At 45.4% G+C, this 21,942-nt stretch overlaps 2 protein-coding genes across 4 annotated transcripts in view; one reads left to right on the top strand and one right to left on the bottom strand.

Annotated features, from left to right (window-relative positions):
• The window catches only part of Eipr1 (EARP complex and GARP complex interacting protein 1), a 113,627-nt gene extending 94,776 nt beyond the window's left edge, over window positions 1-18,851 (bottom strand). The window contains exons 1-3 of the mRNA NM_001012192.1: window positions 18,739-18,851; window positions 10,002-10,085; window positions 3,579-3,711 (exon numbers count right to left, since the gene is read on the bottom strand). Of these exons, the coding sequence (NP_001012192.1) occupies window positions 3,579-3,711; window positions 10,002-10,085; window positions 18,739-18,780 (259 nt within the window). The 5' untranslated portion in view covers window positions 18,781-18,851. The remainder of the gene's footprint in view (window positions 1-3,578; window positions 3,712-10,001; window positions 10,086-18,738) is intronic.
• Window positions 18,852-20,334: 1,483 nt separating this feature from the next.
• Window positions 20,335-21,942, top strand: part of Trappc12 (trafficking protein particle complex subunit 12) — a 65,466-nt gene continuing 63,858 nt past the window's right edge. Inside the window, exon 1 of one of the 3 annotated variants that reach the window (XM_006239964.4) lies at window positions 20,335-20,451. The gene's annotated coding sequence lies outside the window, so the exon portion shown is untranslated. Of the gene's footprint in view, window positions 20,484-21,942 lie in introns of all 3 variants that reach the window. The other 2 variants (XM_063261896.1, NM_001398781.1) reach the window with 2 other exon arrangements.

The raw sequence follows: 21,942 nt of genomic DNA, 5'->3' as shown, positions 1-21,942 counted from the left end.
TCACACATGGCAGAGCTATGACCTGTAAAGCCAAGGTTTTCTAGAGGCACCTAGCCCCATGATGGTGACTGTTACCACAGATCATTTGAGTAGACTGGGTACACCACAAAGCATGGCTTCAAAGAGCAAAGATCTAAGGAGCTCAAGTTCTCCAGCTCCTGCTGGCTGCACTGAGAAGAACTTAGCATTCTAGAAAACAGTGCTGCCTGCAGACCAAACCTGCAAACAGCATTCCTGGAAGTCTGACTTACATGCTGTCAAACTGCCTCCTTCCTAGAGACAGTGACAGATAAGGATAACACTGCATGGTGGGCCAGACTGCCTTCAACATTTAGTGGAAGAGCTAACCTCTCAAAGACTCGACATAAATGGAAGGAAGTGATGCCCATGGCAACCAGTCAGCACTAAGACTTCCTTGTCAGACCAATTTGCTACTGCCAGGTGAGCAGCTCAAATAACATCAGCCCCATAAAGCCTGAGGAGCTGGTAAGGCCCAAGTGGAGAGCCAGATAATCTGACATTCAAATCCAGAAGCCCTAGAAACCAAATTATACCCACAATCAGGGCTCACAACAAGACTCCAAATCCACCTAACACTTGCCAGGGACTCAGTAGAATATCCACTAAGCCACCAACATGTACTCTGGAGCCTGGGAGCTGACAGTGCAGTCCCAAAGCCCATCTCTTTAACAGTGAGTGTATGAAGTTGTACAGCGAGTGCTGTGGTAGCAAACCCCTCCAGTGGGCAGCTGCTCCGGATCCCAGCAATTAGGAAACTTAAGGAAGAAAGTCAAAAAGAAATGTAGGTAAACTGAAATGGAATAGATTCCACAGGTGTTAGTCTACATCCAGCACCAAGGCCGAGCGGGAACTGAGAAGTGCTGACATGCTGGCAGAAGACACAGCCAGGCTGTCTCTGTCTTGGCCTACGGTGTGAAGCTAGTCCCTCAACACTGGTCGCCAACAGACGGGTTACTGTGAAAATGTGAGGAGAGAGAAGTAATTTGAGAAAAGAGCTGTTGAGAGGCTGACCTCAGGTCAGCTTGGAGAATGGCATGGAAGTGTGGCTAAGAGAGTGAGTCTATGGAAGACGGTGAGCCTATGGAGGACAGTGAGTCTAGGGAGGAAGGTGAGATTATACAGGATGGTGAGTCTACGCAGGATGGTGAATCTATGGAGGAAAGTGAACCTAGAGAGGACAGTGAGTCTGTGGAGGACAGTAAGTTGATACAGGACAGTGTGCCTGGGAGTAGAGTGCACCTGAGAGGAAAGATGGCCGTAAGGTGAGAAGAGAGAGATTGCAAAATGTCTGGATTATATAGAAAGGGATCAGACCTGGGTATGCCAGGTAGGGTCTGAGGGATTCCTGAGAAAGAACCTGGAGGACAGGTCTGCTTTGACATATAAAATATGCACTTCAGTCCCTTGTCTGAAACCAAGCACGTATAAGGAGAGAAAGTGGAGGCAGAATGCTGAAATGGATGTGGCAGCCATGGAACAGAGGCAGCAGTCATAGTGAGGTGACTAGAACAGGTTGCCTTCAGAGGTAAGTAGAGTCCGCTCAAGTGACATGAGTCAGTATTTACATTACTATTTGATCCAGCATCAGGGAAGGAGTATAACACATTCACCACCTCACACACACCAATGTGAAGACATATGGGAGAACTGTGTCCCTAGAGACAGAGCAGCAGACAGACTAACACCTCCTAGAGCAACTCAGTGAAGATAGGAGAGGCTGGTTGTGATGGTTTGAATAAGAATATTCCCAAGGATCATCCATATGACTGCTTGTCCACAGTTCGTGGAACTGATTGAAAAGGATTAGGAGGAGTGGCCTTACTGAAGGAAATATGTCATTGGAATTGGGGTTTGAAGCTTCAAAAGCCCACACCATTCCCAGATAGTCCTCTGCCTCTTCCTCTCTGTCTGCCTGTCTACCTCTCAGTTTCTCTGACTGCCTCTCTGTCTGTCTCTGTCTCTCTCTGTCTCTCTCTCTCTCTCTCTCTCTCTCTCTCTCTCTCTCTCTCTCTCTCTCTATCTATCTATCTATCTATCTGTCTCTCTCCCTCTCTGCCTCTGCCTCATGGTCACTGTTTCAAGAGGTAAGCTCTCAGCTACTGCTCCAGTGCCATGCTTGCCTGCCTGCTGTCATGCTCCCTGACACAGTGGTCATGGATTCACCCTCTGAAACTGCAAGCACACTCCCACGTTTCCTTTTTATAAGTTGTCTTGGTCAAGGTGTCTCATCACAGCAATAGAACAGAAACTAAGACAGGAAAATTCGATGAGAATGTCTTTTTTTTTTTTTTTTTTGGTTCTTTTTTTTGGAGCTGGGGACCGAACCCAGGGCCTTGCGCTTCCTAGGCAAGTGCTCTACCACTGAGCTAAATCCCCAACCCCGCCAATGCGAATGTCTTAAACAAATGGAGTAACACCATGTAAAAGCTAAAAGTAAGAGAGGTGTGTTAGCAGGCATCTATAACCAAAGCATATGGGAGTTTTAGTCAAGAAGGTTAAGATTCAAGACCAACTTGAACTATATACACATTCCTATCAAGAAAGGAAGGAAGGGAGGGAGGAAGGGAGGGAGGGAGAGAGGGAGAGAGGGAGAGAGGGAGAGAGGGAGAGAGGGAGGGAGGGAAGGAGAAAAGTTTCAGTGAATTATGGCAGGAAAAGACCTTTCATCAAACATTTTTTTAAAGTTTTTTTTTCAAAGATTTATTTATTATACATTGTAGTCTTCAGGCACACCAGAAGAGGGCATCAGATCTCATTACAGATGGTTGTGAGCCACCATGTAGTTGCTGGGATTTGAACTCAGGACCTCTGGAAGAGCAGTCAGTGCTCTTAAACACTGAGCCATCTCTCCAGCCCCTCATCAAACATTTTTTAAAACTGGGAATAAGAGACTATATTTAAAATAAAGACAGATTGGCTTGAAGTGAGACAGAAACAAGTGAACAAAGAGAATCCTATGGAGGCTAACCAAAAGGTTCTAGAAGTGGGTTTCCTGGGAACCACCTATCAGAAAGTGATACTCTCTGTGATATGGGATGAGCTTTTCCCCTGAAACCACCATCAGGAAAGTCCAAGACAGCAAGGCGAATTGAGGGAGAAGTGAGGTCAACTCACTGACTGACTGACAGAAATGTTGACGGTCCCAGAGACTGGAGCACTAGGCTGGCAGGTGGAGGCCTGCCAGGCACATGGATACACATCGAACATGCATACAAAGCATCACTGCTGCCAGAGAGAACTGTGTGGCAGCTGATGACACTCTATGTCCCCAAAATCAGACAGTAGGAAGGAGGCAAGTCGCTCCCATGCTGTGACTTATATGACTTATACCAGAGCAGAGACCCCCACTCCCTCTCAGGACCCCTCGGGTGCAGTGCTCCTGAAACAGCACCCAACCCTGAATCACAAACACCTACTCCCAGTGTCACAGTGTGTTCAGATAGCACCTGGTGAATGGTCACAGCTTCTACACATAGACCCATTAGCAATATAAAACCACTGTCACATGACCCCCCTCCCCCAGCTAACACATGCAGAACAATAAGCACAGCACTTACTTTTGTTGTAGCAGGTGGCCAGGACACCTTTATCTGCTGGGCTGGCACTGATGTGCCAGATCTCACCGGCTTGATGGAGGAGGACATTTTTATTTATAATGTTATTTTCGTCATCAAAGTCTATGATGTGGATCTACAAAAGCAAGCAAGGGACAATCAGCAGCTCAAATGGCTTTCTTGGCACCTTAATAAGCACCATGACTATAAAGAACCAAGTGCAAACTTCATGGCACCTACACCTTTGAACAGTACACACCCCTGTGGCTTAGTTCTCACTGAGCCCCTTCCCAAAGGCAGAGTGACAAGTCCCCATGCAGTGCTTCCACAGTACCAAGCTGCAGTATGCTGCCAGCGGATCTTCTCCAGTCTAAATTCCTAAGGTGCTAAAACCTCTACTCTCAAGAGGCTTGGGGGCAAGGGCATGCTAGTGTCAACCTGTCAGATTCCCAGATCTGGTCTATGGGTGTGACAAAGATGGGAAGCGGAACAGTCTAGAGTGACCATGGGGCTGCTGCCCAGTGAGGTCCAGAGTGACCATGGGGCTGCTGCCCAATGGGACTGGGTAACCATGGGGGCTGCTGTCCAGTGGGCACCAGGTGAACTACGCCTAGTCCCTCTACGTTGGGCAAGACTCTACTCAAGGGAGCAGAGACTGAGGTGGGATGAGACTGTATTTTAGCACATTTCTGGTTTATTTAAAAATGAGGCCAACAGATCAGCACCTATGGCTCTACCCTATTAATTACAACAGAGTTAAATTTAGGTCTCTGAGGGAGAAAGTTAATGATGCCATCTCCACGCTTTTCTGGAAAAAAATTTAGAGAAACTGAAATGGTTTTCATACTCAATCTCTCTGTTCTATACGCAAGCCAGTAGAGAACACTTATTTTTAAAATATACATATTCTATGAAAATAACATGGATCTGCACAGATTTCTTCCAAGAAAGCTCTCCAGTGGCACTGATTACTGTAATGAAAGAGTCAAAGCCACCTCGATGCCTGGGACAAATTCAGCCAGTACTTGGCTGTGGCAGAACCCCAGGAAGCTATTTAGTACCTGGTAGACTATTTAGCAACATGGAAAGTTGTCCATAACATAGATTTAAGGAAAAGGAACATAAAAAGAACTACATAAACATGACACCCACTCTTGTTTTAAAAAGTACAAGTGTCCCCAGCCAAGTGGGAACAAAAGGACTCATTCCTGAGGTGGGGGCCACGGCCTTTGCCTTTGAATCTCTGTGCTCTGTATTTTTAATGGTTTTCCTCATGACTACTATGTGTTACTGTGGCTACCAGAGCAACAGTAAAGTGTTTACACAATAGCTAACACATTTGTGTGGTACAGCTTCAGAAGGTCCGTTGTTTAACCAGGATTCTTCCTCCTCTTCAGGAGACCTCTATACTCATCAGGGCAGAATCCTAAGATAGCCAGTGCCAGCCACATACAATGCTAACCAGGTCAGTTAGCACAAACAAACCCAGCACACATGGGTACAGTCCCCACCCCTGGGGGAGACTAGGCCATAACCACCCTTTTACACAGTGTCTGTGAGTTTCTCTCTACTCTCAAGCTCAGTTCAAAAGCAGATGAGAAATGTAAGGTAATAGACCGGACACAGTATGGCTGCTGAGGGCTGTGGATATTGGACAAAACAACAAACCAAAAGTGGGTAGCATATTTATCTCTCCCACCTCAATACTCACAAAATTTTTGAGTAATAATGCAATAAAATTTTTTCAGCCATGCATATGCCTTTAATCCACAGCACTTGGGAGATAGGAGCAGTTCTTTGTGAGTTCAAAGACAGCCTGGTCTACATAGCAAGTTCTAAGCCAGCCAGGGCTATAAAGTGAGATCTGTCTCAAAAAGTTAAGTCAAAAGCAGGGTCGCAAGACAGTTCATAGATTTCACCACACCTGATGACCTGAATTTGATCCCTGGAACTGAGATGGGGGAAGGAAAGATTAGACTCCTATGGTTGTCCTTGACATCCACACATACAATAAATAAATAAAAGCAGGGTTGGGAAGATGGCTTGGTAATAGAAGTGCCTGCCAGACAAGCATGAGGACCTGAGTTCAGATCCCTAGAACCCACTACAAAGCCAGGTGTGATGGACTAGAGAGATGGCTCAGTGATTAAGAGCACTGACTGCTCTTCCAGAGGTCCTGAGTTCAATTCCTAGCAACCACGTGATGGCTCATAACCATCTGTAATGAGATCTGATGCCCTCTTCTGGTGTGTTTAAAGACAGCTACAGTGTACCTATATATAATAAATAAATCTTTAAAAAAATTAATTTAAAAAAAAGCCAGGTATGACTACATGCGCCTGTAACCAACACAGTGTGGTGGAGACAGGAACCCCACAACTTGCTGTGCAATGGGGGAAGTGTGCTAAGTACAGTAGATCCTGTCTCAATAGGGTGGAGGGTGATTAGACACTCAACGTCCACCGCTTCCTCCACATGTATACACAGGTACAACACCCACACCCACACCCACACTCACCAAAAGCTACCCTCTTAAGAGCGGCTAGACTCCAGTGGTGTACCCTGGGGATCCTCCCACACCAGTGCTGCCTTTCCCAGTCTTTCACAGAACTGCCCCAGCTGCAGAGTGTGACCCCTCCAGCCCCTCACTAGCTTCCCTTGCCTGAAGCCCTTACCACAGCCAGCTCTCAACTCACAGTTCAGTGAGAATGACAGCCCTTCTGGGATATGGCTGGAAAGGCAGGCCATTTCATAGTCATGTCTCACTAATTTTCTCAATCCCAATTAAAGTCAGCAACACTGGTTGCTGGGGATCAAACCTGGACTCTCTCCAAGAGCAGCCAGTACTCCTTATCATTGAGCCACCTCTCCAACCCCAAATAGAGCATTTTAAAAAGAAATTATGCAAAACATCAACACACATAAAATAAAAATAAATCACTTCTATAAAGAAGAAAGACATTATGGGGGGAGGCGGGTACATAATCAATATACATCAGATGAGATCAACGTTCTCAGACAGCAAAGAGCAGGACTCACAGAGGCAAGAAAGCAAGGTAGGCATGGCAGGGGACTGGTTATCTTGGTCTCTGTCTCTCCCGATAGGGGATCACACTTTCAGACTGCACCAGGTACACAATCCCAGGAAAAGTAAGCAGCAGCCAATCCTGGGGTGCTCTAGCAGTCCTGATGAAACAGACTGTGGGAAATCCTTGACCTAAGCCCACCAGAAGCATAAGCAGACCCATCATGCTCCACTGCATCCCAACTGTGGGCTGTGGTGCAATTGCAAAACAAGGTGACTATGGTGGTTTGGATTTGCTTGGGCCAGGGAGTGACTGGCAGGCACTATTAGGAGGTATGGTCTTGTTAGGGTAGGTGTGGCCTTGTTGGAGGAAGTGTATCACTGAGCTTTGAGAGACCTTCTCCTAGCTGCCTGAAAGCCAGTCTTCTCCTGTTTGCCTTCAGAGCAAGATATGGAACTCTCAACTTCTTCTCCAGTGCCATGTCTGCCTAGATGCTGCCATGTTTCCTGCCTTGATAACAGACTCAAACTCTGAGCCTGTAAGCCAGCTACAATTAAATGTTGTCCTTTACAAGAGTTGCTTTGGTCATGGTGTCTCTTCACAGCAACGGAAACCCTAAGACAGTGACACAAAAGCCTATGGAAAGCTCTGGGGTACCGGCCTCAAGTCCTCTAGCAGACAAATTTGCAATGGGTTTTGAGCCAGACCTCTCTGATATCTAGCCCAACAAGCCCAAGGGATCCACTATGGTAAGTTATACAATGAGCTCCAGGCACAAGAGCCCGGATATTATCATTTCCATAGGAGAAACGAATATCTGATTTGATGGCCTAGAAATAAAACAAATGCCAAAGAAAATCTAGGTCGTTATAAGATTTCCTTGTAAAGTAAACAAATGTATTTTTTATATTAGAAATAATCATGGGAACTAGAAAGAGCTCAGTCATTAAGAGTGTGCACTGCGCTTGCAAAAGACCTGGGCATCTCTGGGCTTCTCAGGCTTCATTCACAGGCACATGCACACACACAGATACATACACATATAAGTCATTAAAAATAAATCCAAAAAAATAAAATTGTTGCCAAGTTGTCTGACCTTCCTCAACATAAAGTCATCTGTGACAACTGTTTAGTGACAGGGTGACAGGCATTAAATGGTCCTTAGTCCTCAGAAAATGCCCAGTGAACATCACAGTAGAGAAGAATGAAGCAGAGAAAAACAGACACAGAAAACAACCAACGATAACTCTAGAGTAGGAGCCCCACCACTGAAGGGACACATCCCAGAGAACGGATAAGAGTAGAGTCAACGGCTGCTTCCAAGCCAGGGAGGAAGGAAGGGGAAGGGGTCACATGGGCACAGCTGGGAAGGATGAAGGCTCAGAAACCCTGGGAAGGAAGGACGCTGAGAGTGTTCACATAGTCTTTTCATGTCAGATTCAGAGACCACAAACACATCTTTTTTTTTTTTTTGAAGAAACTCTATTTTGTACATATGAGTGTTTTTGCCTGAATGTGTTTCTGTATGTTTCTAATGCCCAAAGCAGTCAGAAAGGGGTGTCAGATTCCCTGGAATGAGAGCTACCCATGGTTGTAAGCTACCATATGAGTGCTATGAACCAAACCCAGGTTCTCTGGAAGAGCAGCCAGTGATCTAAAACTCTAAGCCATCTCTCCATATCTCCCACCCACGCACTTTAGAAAAAGTTTTAACTATATTTTGTCAGTCCCCTATTTATACATTATAAGTATGTGTGTACATACATGTGTGTCAGTGTGAGTTTGTACATGTGAGCACAGAGAATGAATACTAGCCCACTAGGGTGATGGGGGCAGGGGAGGTCACCACTCAAAATAAACATTTTGTTACTTCCAACCTAACATTTGCATATTTTTATATTCTGACTGCTTCTGACTTTTCCTGAGTACCATTGTAGTTATTGTTATTTATTTACAAAACTTTTTCTAGGTTTTGGATACAGAAATTGCAGGTTAAGTAACAGAAATGTTCACTTACAGAAGCTCTATCTAGAAATGACTGTGCCATTTTTAAACGCTTCAGCGGTATGCAAGAGTGACAATTTCACCATGCCTACCCAGCACCACTATTTGTCAACAGCTGTTAATGCTACCTCCTGGGTGAAAATATCAAGTGGGCAGAGGCCTTCTACCACGACTAACGTGGCCTTACAAACCTTTTCCCAGTGTCAAAGATAATGAAATTTTCATGATATTTGTGGTCTCTCTGTGAGGTTCATAGAGCAGGCCTGTTTATTTCCATTTTTATAATGAAGAAAATGAAGTCCAGCAAAGTTAATCCATTTGTTAAAGGTCATATGGTTAGTACTAAGCCACAAACTGACTTCAGATACCCTATGCGTTCACTGCAGTGTCCACAGAAGCAAACGGGTTTCTCCTTGTTGAAATGGGATCATGACCTAATCCAGGCTTAATTACACATAGTACCAGGAGCAGTGAGAAACGGCCCAATGATCAAGTCCCCAGACTGCTTCTTAATCACTCATACAGTAAAACCTGTATCACCACAGAAACAAAGCAAACTGCAGAAACAACTAAACAGGGCTAGGAAGATGGCACAGTCCTAAAACTGTATGCTGCATGATCATGAAGACCTGAGTTTGGGTTGCCCACATCCACATAAAAGCCAGCAGTGATAGCACAAACCTATGATCCTAGCACTAGAGAGGTAGAGACACAGACAGATCTCTGGAGTCATGAACCTGACCAAATCAATGAGCTCTAGGTTTAAGGAGCTCAGCGTACAAGGTACTGCCTGGCATGGCGGTGCATCTCTAATCTCAACACTCAAGAGGCAGAGACAGGCAGATCTCTTGAGTTTGATATACACAATTCCAGGCCAGCCAGACTACAGAATAAGATATCTTACTCTGTTACTTATTTATACACATAGAGAGAGACAGGTGGGAAGGGAGAGGGTGGGAGAGAAGGGAGAGGGAGAAAAATACAGACAAGAGGGACAGAGAGACAGAGAGACATAGAGACAGAGACAGCAACAGGTAGAAAATACATTTGAAGAAAATACCCAAAGCAACCTCTGACCTCCACATACACATACACCTATGCGTGTACACACACACACACACACACACACACACACACACACACACACACGTACATACACCATGCACACACATAAAGAAAAAACAATAAACAGAATATTTAAATTATTGTAATCAATCATTATACATAGTTGGGTAATAGTTATGCCTTGGAAATATATATTTAAACCTAATGAAAATTTTGTTTGTGTGGCATTAAATTTTTTTAAATGTTGTTTGAAAAAATCAAGAGCAAGATGGATATGAAACTAAGAATAAGCTTCGTAATTAACATGTATACATTTGTCAAAAATAGTTACCTGATTATCATATTTAAGAGACTGCGTCCCAACCAAGAAGCGAATGGCATCTGTTTCCGCAGTTTGAGGTGTTAGAGCACGTGCCTGAGGAGGGAAGAAATGCATACACATTTATGAAGTTAGGCTTAATAGACACAGAAAAGTCAGCTTATCTCATCTGCTGAGATGAAGGATAAATCAGCAGTGTCTAGAGGCGACTGCACACTCCTAACACAATTGCACTTCAAATCTGTACGTGAAATAACTCTAAGTGGGCACTAATCTAAGCAATAAAGATACAAATTATTTACACAGTGATAGTTAAGTTGTGCAATAAAACCACCATGTCAGCAATAAATAGATTGGTTCAACAAATTATACTTCATCAAAACAACACAGCAGAGAAGGCTTCCAGCAATGCAATGCAGGTAGTTTAAGCCAAGTTCCCTGCAGAGAACTAGAAAAGCAACACAAAATACAGTCTGCCTCAAGGCCTCCAAAGTGTGTCAAGAAGCACAGGATCTGGCTACTCTGCTCCTGCAGGCTTAAGTCTGAGGGAAGCTGTGACAGGATAGGAGGCTTAGAATACAAACAAGCAGGGGCAGGGTCCACCACCAAAACGCTGGAACAGATCTCACCACACGGGGACACAGTAGTGGGGAGCAGAATTGTAACAAGAGGGCTGGCACACATTGAAAGTGCATGCTCTCAATCCGTGATCTAACAAACAGACCACTACTCCCAGGCGAGGGAAAACTGCCGGCAGTGAGACCTCCACAGGAAGGGAACATCCACAGCTATCATGCAGAAACCTAACCTTCAGTTAAACTACGTCATTTCACAGTAAGACAAAACCACAGGGGCAGAATAAGAAGAGAAAATGGAAAAGAAGGGCAGGCAGTCCAAATGGCCCATTCTCTAATCTTACGGTGTGTGTACCTGGAAAGGTGGAACTCAGGCATCTGCTACAGGCCTGTCATTTAAGGGCCTGACTAGGCTTTATACCACGCACCCCAGTTGAGCAACTAGAGCTGCAAGTTGTCTCTGGAGAGTGGAATGGCCGTGGGCAAGGTGCCTCTGCAGGTGAAGCCACCGCCAGCTACAGGACCCAGCTAAGAGCTACCAGCCACCACCAAGCTCAGAAGCTGCCAGCCCTCCTGAAGGTGAAGTCTAGGAAACTTGGGACAGCATAAACTGCAGCAACTGTGCTTAGAGCATTCATAATAAAAAACAACATTTTAAGTTTTACACTTTGAGAAAAAAAAAAAGATTACCCAACTCTGACTGGTGCCTCGAGCTTAGAAACTAACTCAGTCTTCCTGTGTAATCATTACTAGGACCCAGGCCAAAGCCCTGGAACTTACACCTTATTTCCTACTATAGGTACAATAATGGCCCATTAAAATGTCTACATCCTGATTCCTAGATATATAAGGACTAAGTCAAGGACTAGGGGAGGGAGAACGTCCAGGTTGTTATTCACACATGCTCAAAACCAGGACAGCTCTTGTGGCTGCAGTCACAGATGCATGGAAAGAAAGCAGAGTCAGAGGCAAGCTACAGAGGGGACCTCTATCAACCCTCCAGTTTCATTTGCTCCTACTTGCATGTGGCACTGAATGCCCATGATTCCATGCATAGGGGTCATGAGTTCAAGGCCATCCTGGGCTACACAATGAGACCCTCCCTTGGATATTGAGAAGAAGGGACCAGCCAACCTGGAGGTCACGCAGCTAAACCACACATTATTAGTTTGCCAGAGATGACAGCTCTGCGGTGTCGGGTTACAAGTTTCCTCTCCCACCACACTGAGATGTTACTCTTTACTTCAAGTACAGCTTTCCATGGGTGATTAGAGCAGAGAAAGGGGTTAGGGTCAGTCTCCTGGGCAGCCTTGCCTTTAGGCCAGATTCTATTATGCTCTGCATAGACACATTGGTCACTGGTAAGTATTTTGTCCAAACTGTAATGTGAGGTTTATTTGACCTAAACTTAAGTCTCTCTCCTCCCACTTCAACGTTAAAGATTCTTAAGCACCATTGACTGTGACTGGATACTCCAGGCCATGGAAGGAGGGACGAGAGGAGACACCCTGTGTTCCTGGAAGATCTCCTCATTCTCAGAGAAAAAAAAAAATGGATATTCCTGCGTGTCTCAGCTTCTCCTCATCATTCACATTATGGTCCTTTTAGACAAGAGATGTGATTTATGAACAAAGCTCCCTCCCTCCTTTCCTTTTATGTTCTTTACCCTTAACACTTCTCTCAGACACTGGGTTTTCATAGGATGAGCCTCCAATAACACTGACAGTAGCTTAGGAAGGACCTAGGTAATTGCAAGGACTCGGGCAGCTCTAAAGATGGAGGAAGGAGCCATGGGCCCAGGAATGAGGGTACAACTCGATGCTGGAAAGACAGGGCTACAGACACTCACACGGAGTCACCCCAAAATGACAAAGACCCCAGCAAATAGGTTTTAGTTGACAGAGGCCTGTATCAGGATTCTCACATTGGGAAAGGTGGAAGCCTCTACATTTCTGTAATTTGTCACAGCAGTAACAAGAAGGCCCTCCCTCACCAAGCTCACCACTGACCATGGCAGCTCTCTCACAGTAGCCTGCTTCCCGACTTACTATATATGTAGTTAGTTAGCTCGTTAGTTTTTTTCTCCTTTTTTTTTTTAAATCAGCAAGAGAAAGAGCTTAACAACTGTCTTGATCATTTAGTCTGTACTGTTTTCACAATTGGTACAAATTTTAGATTTTAGAAGATCAACCCACACTGCCTCTGTGTCCCCACCCTTCCCTAGGGACAGCAACACAAAACTCAACTGATAGTGTATTTAAATAAAATGGAGGAACTACCTGTTCAGGGTGACACACACACACTATAACATCTGGAAAAGGTGATCGTCCACTCAACAGGCAAAGCAGGCTAAGGATGCATGTCCACTCTTGCCTCCCCTTCTGCACACTTGGAGGGACATTTGGACAGTCTTAAACAAGTTTACGAAACGGTTAATCCTTTGTAGATCTAGAAATCTGCACAGACATGTACCAAAACTGGGGCCTATCAGTAACACCCCAGAACCTTTGAGCTTTATGTACCTTTTAAAAACCTAGTTTAGGTCACACTGACCGTTGAAAGGAAGAAGGCAGTTACCAAAGCTAGAACTCAGGCTCACCCAGGTGGGAAGAAAACAGGGGATGGGCTCCACCTTTAGTACACATTAGTACACATTGTGTACAGATTAGTACACAAAGACCTTCAGATGCAACTTGAGGTCACACAAATGATACAAGGCCTAGAGTACCCAAAAATAGGCAGGGAGAGGACCCAGCTGAGAGGGAATGCCTATTTCACATTAAACGTCTTTTCTGCATTTCAAGTTGACCACAGCAGGCTGATGTATGTATGTGTTTCCTTCTCTACAGGTGCCATCAAAGTGTCCAAGAAGTGCGAGGTCTAAAGGCATCACTATAGAAGACAAACAGCTAGAAAGATCGAAAGACAGACTGGTGTTGTACTAATTATCAAAGACATTGGCATAGACCACAGTAACAGGTAAACATTTAACAAAATCACCCTCTGGCTCAACATAAAGCAGAAAAGAAGATACCCCAATACCATCATTTTACAAAAGAAGGAAATCAAAATTATGTGACCTCCAGTAGCAGTCATTGTAAAAATGAAGGGCAATTCCAGCGTGCAGACATTCCTGGGTGAAGACGATAGGCAGGCACACAGGTCTCCTCTCACATCACACAAGCTACTAATGGTGCACTGGAAAGGTGTCCCAGAGGGGACAGAAAATGGAGTTCAGGGATCGAGCAGACAGAATTCCAAATGGCATTACTGACCTGGGGGTATTTTCTTCAATCTCATACAATGCATGGTTGTTTTTGTTTGTTTGTTTTGTTTTGTTTTTAGAAAAACAGAGAAGTGAAATCATTGTCACAAACAAATGTGAAATGTGTCTACAAAAGTCTCGAGCATATGTAAAGTAAGACCCTCTCCCTTTCAGAAGAGGCTATTTGTTAAGCAGAATCACTGAGATCGTTTCGCTCCAGCCGTTCTGGTCAGATCTCTTGCCGTCTGTGGCCCAGACTTTTCATTAGCAGAGAGAAGATAAAAACTTTGCAAGATCAAAAGACAAACTGGTATAGGATTAATGTCAAAGACACTGGCCCAGAACACAGTAGTAACAAGTTAGCACTCAACAAAATCACCCTCTGGTTCAACACTAGGTAGAAAACTTAAGTATGATCACTTAGGGAAGAAGTTCCAAAATTAAGTGGCCTGCGTTATCAGTTTGGTCTGGTTGGAAAGACAGTCTCACAGGTCCACTGAGCACATTCTAAGTCCAAGTTATTTTCAAATGTTGATTCATATATGTGAGTGTGTCTGTGTGAGAGGAAACCAAATATGAAGGAGTGCCTATGTCACCAGAACAAGGCATCAGATTCCCTGGAGTCACAGGCACTGAGAGTTACTCAACATGGTGCTAGGAACCAAGCTGGTATAAGTACTTCTAACCACTGAGCCATCTTTCCAGCCCCAAGATCAAGTCCTTATAATGGGTCACAGGCATTTCCACAAGCTTAGTCTTGGCCCACTCTCCTGCTTCTGGGATGGAGATGGGAAGACGGTATGGATGTCATTGCCATTCAATAGATAAAGATACTAAAGACATTAAATGAATTAGCTTCTGCCCCAAAGCCAAAAAAGAAAAAATAATAACAATAACAAAACCCAAACTTTCATTCCTAGGTCCGGCTGTCTCTAGAGGTCTAGAACAGGTAACATACGTATTTGTAGTTAGAATAGCAGCCTTCTTTCTTTCTTTCTTTCCTTCCAGATTTATTTATTTATTTATTTATTTATTTATTTATTTATTTATTTATTTAATATATGTGAGTACACTCTTCAGACACACCAGAAGAGGGAATCAGATCCCACGACAGACGGTGTAAGTCACCATGTGATTGATGGGAACTGAACGCTGGATCTCTGGGAGAGCAGTCAGTGCTCTTCCCACTGAGCCATCGCTCCAGTCCTTACAGCTACCTTTCTTCATTCCATGTGTCCTCTCATTCTTATGTAGACAGGCTTTGGCATGTTTCTTATGAGATTTCTAGTCACTGGTCTCCATGAAGTAAATCACGCCAATAACAGAAACTGGAACCGAGGAAGAATCAAGACAATGGCAGACAACAGTCACCGGGACCTACAGGCGTGCACAGCACTCACTCGGGAAACTTGGCATCTTATCCGGCTACTTACTAAAGTTTGAAATGCATGGTTAACTACACAGCAGACAGCCAACTGCAGCTAAAAGCAGTAGTCTTGAAAGGGTAATGCTAACTTAGAGAAACGGCAAGGTAGGAGTTGTGCTGTACCAAAGAACAGGGCCAGGCTAGCCTTTTCTTGCATACAGCAGACTCTGAGCAGCCCCCTTGCCAAAGCAGCAGGGCAGAAAGTCGGAAAAAACGATGGAGCACAGGTGACTGAAGGAGCAGAGAAAGGAAAGAAGGAAGAAAAGAAGAGTAAAATGCATATACTGAGGAGCCACCCGATTAAAGTCGTGCCTCGGTGGTGGAGTACTTGACTACCATGCAGGAGGCTCCATATTCCATTCCAGCACACAGAAATCAACTCACCAACTGAACCCACAAGTCCAGTCCACAGAAACACCTCTGCCCTGGGCATGATGTGTGGAGTGCACAGAAGCTGCAACTTGTCTGTTTCCACCTCTGCTGTGATCCAGGGCACACAAAAAGCCTGGCACCCAGTAGGCACTAAGTAGTTACTTGATGTCCTAACCAGTTTCTGGTCAACTAGACGCAAGCTAAAACTACCTGGGAAGAACTTCAACTGACAAAATGCTTCAATCAGATCTGCCTTCAGGCAAGTCTGGGATGCATTTCCTTGATTAACGATTGCTGTGGCAATGCCACCCTTGGACAGGTTCCTGGGTGATACAGGAAAGGCAGCTGGCCATGAATTTGAGAGTAAGCCAGTAAGCGCCACTACTTCACTGTCTCTATTTCAGTTCCTGCCTACACCGTCCTGCCTTGAGTTCCACCCCGACTTCCCTTCATAATGCACCCATGAGATGAAATTAAGCCTGTCCTCCCCATGTCCCCTTTGGTTGTGGTGTTTATCACAGCAATAGAAAAGTACGCTAAGCTGGGTGGTGGTGGCGGCGTGTGCCTTTAATCCCAGCACTTAGGGGACAGAGGCAGGTGTTTCTCTGAGTTTAAGGCTGCCTGGTCTACAGAGGTGAGTTCCAGAACAGCCAGGACTACACAGAGAAACCCTGTCATAGGTTGGGGGAAGATGGCGGAGAAGGGAGGACAACAGCCTAGCTAAAACATTTGTCAACTGAATAGTGACTAGATCCACCAGGAAAACATGTCACGAAAACTTATCTCAAAAGAAAGAAGGCCTGGAGAGATGGCTCGGGGGTGAAGAATACTTGTCGCACTTACAGAGAACCTAGGTTCAATTCCTAGCACCCAAATGGTAGCTCACAACCATCTGTGACTCCAGTTCCAAGGGATCCGAGGCGCCCTTCTGGCTTCTGTAAGCACATGTAGTGCACAGACATACAAGCAAGCAAAATCCACAGAAAATAAAAATAAATCTAAAAAAGAGAGAAAGAAAGAAAGAAAGAAAGAAAGAAAGAAAGAAAGAAAGAAAGAAAGAAAGAAAGGTAAGAAGCCTGAATAGCTACGACCAGGAACTATACTAAAACCATGATGACGTGAGAGTAGAAAGCCGGGAAAGTAGCACCATGCTGTTCCAGCTACTCCAAAGCCTGACACATGGGACCTCCCCCGCCTGATGAAGCCATCCTACCGAGACAATCACATGCTGACAAGAACAAGAAGCTTCTAGAGAAGTGTCAATAAGTAAGCTGGATCGAGCACGGGAATCCCTTCCCAGTGTTCAGGGATTACCCAAAATCTAGAAAACTGTTCCTGTAAGTAGCCATAAAGATGGAAAAACAATGTGCTGAAAGCCAGCTCAGCAGCTAGGAGGGCTTGCTGCTCATGGAGAGGATCCAGCACCCACATCTGGTGGCTCACGGCCATCTGTAACTCCAATTCTAGGGAACCAAAAGCCCTCTTCTCACCTTCCTGGGCACCAGGCACACATGTGGGGCACATGCATGCATCCAGGGAAAACGCTCATATGCACACAATAAAAATAAATCTTTAACAAAAAAAAAAAAACCTGAAAAGCATACATCTGTGGGAAGTCATAAGTACACGGGTTTCCTCAGGAAGCAGCAGGCTGATTCTGGCACAGACCCTGTAGCATTTTCTGAATCCTCCCAGCAGTGTTTCTGAAACTCCCACTGAGCTTTTCCCTGGCAAAAGATTGCTGCACCCTGACTTTGAGTGTCACTTCTTTGCGCAGATTTTAAGTCAACCTCCCCCTGTCCACTTCTGCCATTTTGCACTCATATATCAGGCATGCCTGAGCTTGGAGCCTATCTGTTGGTAGTACACAGAGCAATCTGAACACAGTTCATTGAACATGTGTGTGTGCTGTCTCAGTTAAGTCAGGCTTGCCTGCCCACTTTGAGCCTAGAGGTTTACACTGATTACTGGGGCTATACATCTCATTTATAAACCATCACAGTTCATGGACAGGCATCCTTGAGATAAACTGAAACATCTTCCAGTAACTTCCACTTGTACTTAGGTTTCAACAGGAACACTAAAAATTGACCCTGAACATATTCCACACATTTCTTCTCATTCTGTAAGTAAATACACTGATGTCCACATAGGATAAACACCCTCAACAGACTCAGTACATTATCTAGGCATATCCTCATTCTATTCTTTATTGTCTGACCTTAGCCTGACCCATAGGATCCCTCTATGCATCCATATTCTCATCCTTTAATCTGTAAAATGGATATATAGAATCATCTGCATAGAGCTGACTTTCTCCTCCCATCAGAAGTCAAGGGCAACACCACAAAGTAATCATTACAAATCTGTGTTCAAAAACACACAATATTCAAGGATTTTATTTTTATGGAAGGATCACAAAAGAAAGGAGTGGGGGCAATGAGGCTACACTGGATTTGATCCCATCTAGATGTCAGATGTAATTCCCAGGACAACAAAGAAAATGATCGGAATAGACAAGAGTCAAAGGCAGGGAGTGTAGATTAGGCATCCTGATTCTTAGCACGGGAGCTCTGGGTACACAGAAAGGCGCTAAGAATAGCAGAAATCTCTACGAATTCTTAGCAAATCATGGTTTAGGTCTGAAGAACTCCCTTGGGAGATGGAAACCCCCATCCCACTATTGACCCGAATCTGTAAAGAGTTTAATAGCTATTGAAATAAAAAATTCATAAGGAAAAAACGCAAGTATATTCCCAACCTGAGTGAACAAAATGCTTCATAACACCCAGCCAGACAGCACTCCCCTCCCCCGAGGTCCCTCTTTGACGCTCTTGTTTTGAGCAGTATCCAACACACACCTCAATGCTCAATAATTGCTACTCAAGGCCCCAGAAGTACGAGTGTAATGAAGTTACCTGAGGAGCCGAGTGTTCACCCTCTGCCATCCATGCCAGCCCTGTGCCTCACTCGGCTACACTCCCCGCACATACTCTCTCCCCAAATCCCGGCCTTGAAGCCCAGAATCCTTGGAACCAGACTTGAGTGAGCGCGCTCGCTGGTGAGGGCCAGGCTCTGCCGGCGCCGACCCTCAAACTCCGCCATGCTCACCTGAAATTCCAGCCCGTAGATCACCGGGGCGTCGTCTTCCATGATACTCTGCCTGCCGAACTACTCAAGCCTTAGAGCCCGAGTCCCGCCTCACCAGGGATCGGCCAGAACCCATTCATTCCCGGCCTAAAAATGGACTACGAGCCCGAGACCGGCTCCCTGACGGCTCACTTCCTGTTTTCTTTGCCACGTCATCAATACTCTCCTCCCCGGTGGCCAATAGCAGCTGTGCCTCTGTTCTGCGCATGCTCATTTGGGGCTCTCATGAGGGCCTGCTGCTCCTTGAGGTCCTGGGTTGGAGGGCGGGGCCAGGAACAAATGCTGCGGGGCTGTATGGCCATCAGGGCAGCGCTCTTAAGCTGTAAGATGCTCCCTGGTTCTCAGATCCTGAGCTCTAAGGAGAGCAGTTAAATTGGCATTTTGGTTGGCAGTGCTTTACTCCTAAACCGTGGTCCTGGGCACCAGGGCACTGCCCAACCTACTGCCAGGACCTTTGATTCAGCCTCAGAAGCAAGCTCTTGCAAGTCCATTTAAAGATAAGCAGCTGCAAGCTTGAGTCAAGACGATAGTGATGATGTAGGTGAGCAGGGAGGTACAGCGAGCGGTGTGCACGTCGTCACACGACTACCCAGTTGTGCACAGCGACACAGCTAAGCTCACAATCTACACTATCCAGAGCATTCCGAGATGGAAAGCTGTATGTCCTGGCATGGAAAACACTGCAAGATTAGAATGAACATAGGAAATTAACTGGCCTGGTTCTATGAAGTTCTGAGTCTTATGCACGCGTTTCTTCTGTGTCTGTGACTGTTGCCAGTATCTCTTGACAGCGTGACAGCAGTTTCTGTGATGCTACCATTAGCCCCAATAGTAGTCACCCACTGCCAACCCGTGTCTCACATTGACTTTCTGATAAAACCTCTCTCCACTAGTTCCTACCAATCCCAAAACTATAAAAGTTATGAGATAGCACCTGAGGCCTACAGCAGAGTGGTCCCTGCTGTGTGGTAACCCACCTACCCACTGCTTCCAAAGTGTGCTTGGCAAGTGTACGGGTTTTTGTTGTTGTTGTTGTTGTTGTTGTTGTTGTTGTTGTAAAACGTCATCAAGTTGTTATCGTGTTGGGCATAATTTAAGGTTTGGAACCTGAATCAATGTTCCCAAACTATAGTCACTCAACATTGGCTCCAGAATAAATTCTTCTCCCCTTTGAGATGAGAGCTGTCTTTTTACATTGTCAGGAGAAAAAAAAAGTGACACAAAAAAAAAAAAATCAAGAAAGCAAGGTCCTTGAGCTGAGAACAGTTCTCAAACACGAGTTTAGCAAGCAAGGCTGACTTTTGACACTCCTTACTCCTCCCCACTTTACAGATGTTAGCACACATTGCCATAGACACAAGGTAGGAAATGTGGAGAATCAGCAAGCACAAAGACAAAGTTCTAGGAAAAAGCATTCTTGGTGGGTGACAGGCCCAAGGACAGATGACTTTCTTTAATCTCAGGACCATCCTCTACACAATTTGGTCCTAGGCCCCGCCCACAGCTCTTGGGCCGGAAATGCACCCGGTTTCCTTTGGAGAGCTAGCAGCTCCCGCACTGAGCATGTGCGGAAGTCGGGTCTCAGTGGCTAGAATACGCAGGCGCACAAGTGCGGGACCTTGGATCTTGAGTTTATTTCCCGTCTTCCGTCAGCTCTTCGGACCCTTTTCGCCTGTGGGTGAACGGACCTCAGGGGCGGGTGGCAGGTGAGGAGCGGGTCGCAGTGAGGAGGGTCGCCGGGACCCTCGATCTTCCCACGGAGGGCGGCGTCCTCGCATAATCACCGCTCTCGGCCACGTAGAGCAGCCCCAGCAGGGGTTGATTTCTTTGGGCTTTAGCCAATTCTGAATGCTCCCTGTGGTTTTGGACAAGGCACACACCCTCCTGGCCTAGGTTTTATGTGTACAAAGTGCGGGGTCGTGAGCATGCTTAGTAGGTCCCCGCGTTATATCACCAGTTCCCATGCTATGTTTTTGTATTGCCCCAACTTTTGCTCCTGCTGTCCTCGGTCTGTCATGTCCCCACAATTAAGCACTGCAGTAAGCCAAAGTCGGGAGAAGAGATAGAGGATGGGTTGCCTTAGAGAATGAGTAGTGTTGTGTGGGCAAAGTGATTCAATCCTGTAAACCCTTCGTTCAGGAGATTGCAATGGGAAAGATTTTAAGTCTGGACTAAATAGGGAGATACCCCTACTCCTCAAAAGAAAAAAGAATAAAGTCTAAAAACTAAAACAAGAGTTGACAGGATGTCTCGGTGTCTGCCACCAGTGCTGATAGCCTGAGTTGGCACAGGGCCCACATGATGGGAGAAGAGGATTGCTTCCAGGTGATTGTCTTCTGACCATAAATACACAAATGAATAAATACAGTAAGACAAGGCGTTGGTGCTGAGCCTGTCAGCATTTGGGAGGTAGAGGCAGGAAGTTCAGGAACAAATTTAAGGCCAGTTTAGGTTACCTAAGACCTTGCTGTATAGAAACAAATTCTCACACATATTAAAAGGCTAAGTAAATGCAAAAAAAAAAAAAGTATCAGCCAGTGTGTAGTGAAATTGGAGTGCGCATACTGCTGTTGCAGGAGCTGGGGAAACTGCAGTAGAAAAACTGCAGTTCCTTCTGAAAATAAAGAAGTGATTACTATTGACAGTGGTGGCTCACACCTTTGCTCTCAGCACTGAGGAGACAGAGGCAGACGGATCTCTGAGTTCGAGGCCAGCCTGGTCTACAGAGTGAGTTCCAGGTCAGGCAGGGGTACTCAGAGAAACACTGTCTTTAAAAGCAAACAATCAAAATGTGATGGCCATGATCTAGCGTGTTGGTCTCTGGCCATTGAAATAGTAATTTGCTGTACCAAAGAATTCAAGCCAGAGGCTCAAAAGTAAACCTACACATCCTGTTCACAAAAGCACTGGGCACAATTGCTAGAGGCTAGAAGAAGCCCAAGTATCCACTTAACAGGTAAATGCCACACGCCTGCAGTGCCTTTGCTATTCACCTGTCAGAGGGAAGGGAAGCCCGTTCATGCTGCAGCATGGGTGTTCTGCACAGTGAAGAATGAACTATGGTGGCTGTGCTTTCCAGTTCCGATGAGTGGGCATTTAGGAGGCAAAGAGAGAGAGAGCACACAGCAGACTGAAGCAACCTGTAGACAGCAAAAGCTCATCCAG

This window comes from Rattus norvegicus, chromosome 6 (genome assembly GCF_036323735.1).
Source record: "Rattus norvegicus strain BN/NHsdMcwi chromosome 6, GRCr8, whole genome shotgun sequence".
NCBI lineage: Eukaryota > Metazoa > Chordata > Mammalia > Rodentia > Muridae > Rattus > Rattus norvegicus.
The sequence above is the reverse complement of the archived record's forward strand: the minus strand, read 5'-3'. Positions and strand labels throughout refer to the sequence as shown.